Raw genomic sequence first — 8,269 nt, forward strand, 5'->3', positions numbered from 1 at the left:
TGCACCAGAGACACCCAAGTACTATCAGAGATAGGATAGATAACTCCAGCGTCGAGCAACTTCAGAATTTCCTTTTTCACCACATCTTTCAGATTCGGATTTAGCCTACGCTGAGGTTCCACACTAGAGTATGATTCATCCTCTAGATTAATCCTATGGGTTCAGAGATTAGGAGATATACCCTTGATGTTGTCTAGAGTGTAACCTATTGCCCCTCTATAATTTCTTAATTGAGTGCACAGCAATTTCAGCTCTTTTTCTGGCAAGCTAGAATTGACGATAACTGGGTAGGTTGAATAAGGTCCCAAGAAAGCATACCTTACCCCGGACGGAAGAGGTTTGAGTTCTACTTTAGGCGCGTTCGACTCGAACCAGTCATCAGTAATTTGGACCTGCGACTCCAAGTGGTGCTCGATCATCCTGCTCAGCAAAGTGATCGTGTTAGTGTTTGGGTGGGCAGGTGTTGAGCAGCTGCATTACATAACGCAAGAGCTGACAACTGACTTGCTCAAGCCTTGTTTTTCAAGCATCATTCTCTCCTCCTCAGCTTCCCTCAGATCCTCACTTAATTCCGGCTCGATGACTGCTCTATAGGTATCAAGCAATTCCTTATAGATTTTTGTTTCCTGGTGTATGAATCCCTCCTCACCATCCTTTGTTAGAGCTGTCTGTAGGCAATCTCCGATTGTCACCTCCTCAAACGCCTCCTCGCGTAATTTATCTAATTCTTCTATCCAGAAGGTTTGCCCTGCGATTGGGGGCTTTTTCATAGTTTCCTGAATATCGAACTCCATAGTGAGGTCTTCCCGGAGTTTTAGATCGATCTTCCCATTCCTCACATCTATTATTGCTCCTGCGGTGTCTAAGAATGGTCGTCCTAAAATCAGTGGATCCTTTGGTTCTACATCCATTTCCAAAACCACGAAGTCGGTTGGTAAATCCACTGTTCCTACTTTGACCGGCAAGTCTTCCAATACTCCACTTAGCAACCTCGTAGTTCTGTCTGCCAGGACTAGTTGGATGTCGGTGGGCTTGAACTTTTCAAATCCAAGGCGTTTGGCTACAGTCAGTGGCATTAGGCTGACCGATGCCCCCAAGTCACAAAGACATCTTCCGAATGTCAAAGGTCCAATCGAGCAAGGTAATGTGAACGATCTCGGGTCGCTCAGTTTCTTGGGTGCCATAGTTCTCTGGATGACAGTACTACACTCATGGTTGAGTATAACCATTCCTTGAACTTGTTTGATCCGTTCCATCACCGCATCTTTCAAGAATTTTTGGTAAGGGGGTATCAGGGTGAAGGCGTCCATTAGAGGGATGCGAAGCTCGAGTTCCTTCATCTGTTTTTTAAACAACGCCTTATACTTCTCAAGAAGCTCTTTGCAAAACCGTCCAGGGAATGGCAACGGTGGTTTGTAGGGTGGAGGAATGAATCGTCTCTCTTTCGGTTTCTCCCCGCTTGGTTTGTCGGTTGGTGGTGGGCTTACCCGAATATCTACCTGATCATTTGTCAGGGTGGAATGATCGGGTACAGGGTCGGGTTGATATGCGGAATGGTTTGGTGGATGAGTAGAAGTTGGCGACTCACGGAGATCCTCCCCATCTAAGTCATTGCTGTCCTCAGTAATGGCTAGTGGTGCCTCATGAGTCGGTAAGTGGCATCTACTCCGTAGGGCTATGGCGAGAGCAGACTTTTGGCTGGTTGAAGTTGAAGCCGATTTAACTGTAAGCGTTTGAATTCGAAAGCTCAAAGCATCAAACTTGATATGCAGTTTCTGATAGTTGGCTGATAAGCGACTAGCGAGGTCATCGAATCGCGTGTTGATGTTTATAGCATTTGATTTCTGAGTGGACAGGACTTGTTGCATCATTGATAGCAAGTCTAGGGATGAGGAAGATGACAGCAGATTTTGCGATGAACTTAGGTTAGACTGTTGTGTCGGTGGGGGTAGTTGCCTAGCAATAGGTAGGCCACGGTTCAAACCGTGTGGAGTGGTTGGATTGATATCTTGGTGATTGAGGATGTAGTTGGTGTACCCTTTATTGTAACCTTCTAGATTGTTGATGTAGTTTACATCTTCTAGCTGAGTATTCTCCCCATCTTGTTGCTGAAACTGATCTTCCTCTGAGATGGAATGGACATGTTGTTGCTGGTTGAGGAGTTTGTCCAATTTGTCATTGAGGGCTTTCATGTCTCGCTTGTACTTGGCATCATCCTCCCCAGAAGATCGTATTCTGCGATCATACTCCTCATTGTAGTGCCAATCAGATTGGGCTAAGTTCTCCACTAGGTCCCAACCTTCATCAACATCCTTGTTGAGAAAATTACCATTACTAGCGGTATCCAGCAACATCCTTATTTTAGGGACTACACCGCGGTAAAGTGTACTTAGCAATGAAGCATTGCTGAATCCATGATGTGGGCATCGGCTGGTGTATCCCTTGAAATGCTCCCAGGCTTCACTGAACGTCTCATTGCTTTTCTGAACAAAACTGGAGATGTCATTTTGCAGCCTTGCAGTTTTGGAGTTGGAGAAGAATTTTGCGAGGAACGCCTTTTTGCATGCTTCCCATGTGGTGATAGACTCCTTGGAAAGTGATTTTTCCCAAATGTGTGCTTTGTCACCCAAAAAAAATGGAAAAAGCCGGAGTTTGAAACCATCTTCGCTAACTTCATTGATCTTTGTGAGGCTACATAGCCTATCAAATTCATCTAAATTATCCAACGGGTCCTCCATTGGCAGTCCGTGAAACTTCTTGCTCTGAATCATTTGGATGAGACTACTCTTGATCTCAAAATTGTTGTGTTGAACAGCAGATGGCACAATGACATGTCTTTGAGTGTGGGTAGATGGAGCATCTCATGCTCCTATGTTGGTCCTCTCTTGAAGAACTGGTGGACCATTCTGATTATTCATGACCTCCTCAATTGTGGTTTGTTGCGGTTGTTGGACTTGTTGTTGACGGAGTAACCTTGGTCTGTCAATGTTGTTTATGAAAGGTCTCAACTGTTGGCTACCCTTGGATCGTGAGTGAGTACACAAAGGTCTACCCGATCCTGGTGATCGAGTGACGGGCCGGGTGGGTACTCGGGTTGTACCTGAAATGCAAAACAAACAAACACGAAAGTAAACAAGTCAGTTATGGACTGATGGATAGAAAAGAACTTGATCTAGCAAGTGCTGAAATCTTAAACGTAGCAAACAAAATTCAACCAAACGGTAACGACACCAAATTGATAACAGGATTTTCACCCAGGGTATCAATTCCCTATGCAGTTGTAGTACAAAGTGTAATCAATCCAAATTGTTGTTATGCTAGCAGATAAGATATGATCAGAACAATGCAAGTCAAGCCAAGCAATAGTGGAGGTTTTCTAACAACCTATAGTAAGCAAAAGTAAATAAATGAACAAGAACCACACGACCTAAGTACTCGATGCAAGCATTCGGGTACAGGATCGGGTGGGGTAATCAGGTCAAGAAAACAAGAATGAACAGCTTGAAGGTATACACGAAGCTGGTGATCGAGTACCAGTTCGGGTAAGGGGTCGAGTTATATAATAAAACTAAACAATCAAGACAAGAAAGCTCCTAAGGATGGGGTAATCGACTCATAAGTGCTCCTGATCAATTTGGGATGTCCTACATGCCTCAAGCAAATATTCCCTAGACAATGAATCCCTAAACCTTGCTAAAACACTCTCGTGATATAAACAATCAACCTTAGTCACTCCCCTACCCAACTCTCGTTGGAGAAACATGACTAAGCAGGCATTAAAATCCGATTCATTATTGTAAATAAACTCCTTACACATCTAATCTCTTAGGCTAAGTGAGTAAATCTCTAGCTTTGGTTGATTCAACCATTTCAACAACATCTCACGATGGCAAAACACCCTAGATCTAATCTCAACCTCTCGGTATGAAAATAGCATTAAGAACACCAATCTAGAAAGGAATTTTTTATAAAATAAACATTCAAGCTAAGACATCCTAACCGATCAAGAACACATATTTGTCTATCTCATCCTTAGAAACCTTAATTCACTACTCAGATCTCATGGTAAAAAGCATAAAAACACAAATGAATGAAAATTGTATTGTATTAAAAATAAGATAAAAACTGGTAGAATACAGAATCGAAATTGAAAGGAATATCTAAAAGAAATAAAATCGAATCCTAACAAAGTGGAAAAAGTGTTTGACTCGCTCTCTCTCTCTCTCAGAATCTCTCGCTCTCTGTGTTTGAGTGTATGCGGCGTGCTAGGGCGAGAGGAAGAAGAGGGGGGTTTATATATGGAAATCCTTTTAACCTAGCTGCTCAGTTCTGCCCGAGGGTCTGCTCGAGGCGGTGCACGAGATTCAAGTCGGGTAGTTCCTCGGATAGGGCTTCGGGTTGTTCTTCCTGCTCTTAGATCCTCTTTGATCGGATTGAGGTTTGGACTGTTCTTCTTGCACGATCGCTCCTTCGGGTACATGCTCGGGTTTGACCTCATTCTTCCCTATTTTGGGCTCCAAAGCACATGTTTTCATTTAAAATGCACAAATGCAACAATGCAGCACCCTAAATGGCCTAAATGCAAATTACTACAGTTAAGAACCTAAAAATGCTAATGTTAGGATATATATATAATACAAAATATAGACAAAAAAAGGTGTCTAAAACATGTAAATTAGAGAGTTATCACTTCATTCAAACAAAAAAGTTGGTGTGTTTGGATAGTGCTGCCATAATCAACTTTGGCAGCTGCAAAATATATTAAAGGATATGTAGCATTTAACTTAACAAATGTTTCTCTATTAGAAAAAGACCTTTTGAATTGATTCTTCATCTCTGTAAGAAGGCTGAATATCTCAAGATTGTCATCAACGTGAATGATTTAAGATGACTGAAATTGTTTTTTATCCATTTGTCTAATGTTTTATTCCTTTTCTCTCAATTTTTTTATAGATTTGAACTCATCTGATATTATTTTTGATTTTTTTGGTCTCGAACATCTTTCGATGAATACGTATATAACTTATAATTTAGTTTTAAAGATAAATATTCAAAATAAACCCACACATCAGCGTGGGAGATTTCCCTAGTATCTAATATCTAGTAAATCACCACTTCTAAAACTATTTGAGTTTACTACAGTGAGACTTTAATTTGTATTTACATAGTCACACATTTTTAATCTAGTAGAATTTTAAAAAAAAACACAAATATATATATGTTCAAATATTACTAAAATCTCTTATTAAAACATCGAATCCAAAATGTTTATTCAAAAAAATTAGGAATATGACAAGCAGATGCTGTGTAAACTGCTCTAAGATTCATACCCAAATGTTCTTTTCACATTAGATACATTATCATAACATTAATCGTCCAGATTATATATCATATAGATTTAAAGATTGTAATACATTTTATAATATTATCAAAGAAAAAAAATTATAACATTTTGGAAAGTTTGTGAGGTGTGTCATCTACTTTCAAAAGTTGTTTAACAAAACACTCTTCTTCTTTAAAAAGAATTTGAGAAAAAATGTCCAATTATAAACATTTGCTCTTGGTGGCTAGTATTGATAGTGAAGTCCAAAATTATAGAAAATAATTTTGCTTCTTTCGCTCTCATTTTGAATATTATAACTGAATTAATAATTATGATTTTTTTTTTTGATGGAAAAAAAAAATTATGAATTTTTTTTGTTAGTAATTCGAAAAGCATGCTCTTATATCACGGAATCACATTTTTTTGAAACATCTCTATATTATTAGTCTTTAAGAAATTCTTATACAAGTAAGATCTTGCAGTTTCTCATTTATAAAGAATTTTAGGTTTTTGGTTTAGGATTTAGAAAAATTTTAATGATTTTAAAAGTTATGTAAAATATGTTGTTATTCAATCAAGATTTTTTAAAACTCTTTAAAAATTTAGTGTTATTGGTTGTAGATTTGTAAAAAGTTATCGAAAATCTTGATAAATCTAGTGTTATTGGATTAAGATTTTTATAAAGTCATTAAGAGTTTTATGTTATTCAAGTAAAACAAAAGAATCTTGGATTGTTAATGAATTCAAATTTTATGTTATTGGTTTATGATTTTATATCATTTCCTTCATAACAAAAGTCATGAAAACTCTTTCATCAAATAGAAAGATTTTGAAAGATTTTATGAAAGATTTTACAAGATAAGGAAAAACAAATCAGCAAGATTTAAAAAAAACTTCTTAAACAATCTCTTATAGAATCCTTCATTTTTACTTTCTAATTTTCAATGATTTTAAAAATCAGCAAGATTTTTAAAAACATAAAGTCATTAAAATTCTTTCTAAATCCTAAACCAATACCCCTTAGACTACAAGTAAATTCTTACACTAGAGTCCTTTTGGAACTTTGGTATGTTTAGTGAAATTTGTAAGTGTTAGTCTATGCAAAACCTTGATTGTGTAGATAAATAGGTGTTTGGTAATACTTTAAAAAATATTCCCTTGCCAGTTTACCATATGTATGATAAGGGATTATAACACCGTAACAGAAAGAAAAACCGATAGAGAGTATTATGACCTAGAAACGATTTTTTTTGTGTGAAAGAACTATAAACGAAATTATTATGCAAACAGCGCAATTATAATTCAAACAGAGAGAAATTAGACTAGTATTATGAAACTTTATTGCAAACATTTCTGAAGGGACTGCATTACACAAACTCACCATGATTTATTTATAGTCATACAGACACATATGACAATCATGCATGGTGGTGAATCTATTATAGCGTTTTAAACACCGGGCTGAGTCTGAACAGGTTCGTTAAGTCCGTGGCCCCCTCCTCCGTGTCCGTGGCCTCCTCCACCTCCTTGCCCTCCATGTCCTCCATGTCCTCCGTGTCCACCATTTCCTCCGTATCCGTCAAGTCCGTGGCCCCCTCCTCCGTGTCCGTGGCCTCCTCCTCCTCCGTAGTGTCCTCCGCCTCCTCCTCCGTAGTGTCCTCCGCCTCCTCCTCCTCCGTAGTGTCCTCCGCCTCCTCCTCCTCCGTAGTGTCCTCCGCCTCCTCCTCCGTAGTGTCCTCCTCCGTGGCCGCCATGGCCATAACCTTCAGGTTGCACTGTTTCCTCACTCTCCGGCTTCACCATGCCTGCCCAAAAAAATATTTCAGATATTGTTAAGCACGTGCACATGTGCATTCCTCTTCCTGATTTCATTGTCCTTTTAATTTAATTATTTAAAGACTTTTAAAAATAAATACAAATATTTCGGATCTCAAGGTTTAAAAAAAATTTACAACACTAGATACACATTTCAAACTTAATTTTCATAAAACTTCACATCACTTAAGTCTGTCTTGCCTTTAGTAAGTCCACAAAATGGAACGGACAAAATAGTTGGACAAATTACAAACGATACGTTAGTTCAAGTTCGAATAGCCTCATCACGAACATATCTTTTTTCTTTTTTTTTTTAAATAAGAACGATTTATATTCACAAAAACATATGTTGTTTCTTAAAAAAAAAAAGAAATAGCATCCAATAGTAGAAGTAGATTGAAATGCATAAAATAATTTTACGTACCCGACTGTCTTGCGGCAGACACTTCGGAAACGACGACAAGAATTGCAAAGAGACCTAACAGAATCAAAGCCTTTGAAGCCATTTTTTTTTCTCAACTTCTTATAACTCTCTTAGTATGTTAAAGCAAGTGATGGATAAAATGTTACGATGTATGCCCTCTATTTAAAGAAAAATGAGGAGGATAGGAAACGATAAAAGTAAAAAAAAACTACAACGTAGTCGACTAGTCGGATAAAAAGATGGAAATTCTTTTATTAAAAGTAAAGTTAAAGAAAGTTATCAAAATATTTAACAAAGTAGTAATTAGGAGATAAGTATGAGAGTATCTATACGTGTTGCGTCGGGACCCTTAGGGCATCATTACTGGTGGTTACTCTTGTAATTGCTTTAAGTAAAAAAATAATAAAAAGAAGAGAGAGAAGAGAAATCAGAAAGAATCGATGCTTGGGGGAGGACTGGAAGAATCGTTGCTTTGGCTGAAATAGAAATGTGTCACTTGCTCGTTGGTTCATCTTTTAAAAAATAAATAAAAAATGAATAAATATAATAAAAATATTTTTTTTTAATCTTCTGAGAAATCTTCACCCATTTCTCCAGTAAAAATGGTCTTATGGTCCGCTGCTCCGCTGTTGGATTCATTGTAACGATATTTGAATCAACGTAAATGACAACTCCACTAGTTTTAAAAATATTTTTATAAACACAGC

At 37.8% G+C, this 8,269-nt stretch overlaps 1 protein-coding gene and 1 non-coding gene across 2 annotated transcripts; one reads left to right on the plus strand and one right to left on the minus strand.

The window, feature by feature from the left end:
• The first annotated feature begins 2,409 nt into the window (after positions 1–2,409).
• On the plus strand, positions 2,410–2,516 carry LOC147926876 (small nucleolar RNA R71). Its single transcript, XR_015583137.1, has one exon. It is a non-coding gene; the product is annotated as a small nucleolar RNA R71 (small nucleolar RNA).
• Positions 2,517–6,640: 4,124 nt separating this feature from the next.
• On the minus strand, positions 6,641–7,715 carry LOC104747185 (uncharacterized). Its single transcript, XM_010468767.3, has 2 exons — positions 7,563–7,715; positions 6,641–7,128 (listed from the first exon to the last, which is right to left on the minus strand). The coding sequence occupies exons 1-2, from the start codon at positions 7,642–7,644 to the stop codon at positions 6,773–6,775; spliced, it is 438 nt and encodes a 145-aa protein (XP_010467069.2). The 5' UTR covers positions 7,645–7,715; the 3' UTR covers positions 6,641–6,772.
• Positions 7,716–8,269: the final 554 nt, after the last annotated feature.

The sequence above is a fragment of the Camelina sativa genome, chromosome 15, assembly GCF_030686135.1.
Source record: "Camelina sativa cultivar CO46 ecotype springtype chromosome 15, ASM3068613v1".
NCBI lineage: Eukaryota > Viridiplantae > Streptophyta > Magnoliopsida > Brassicales > Brassicaceae > Camelina > Camelina sativa.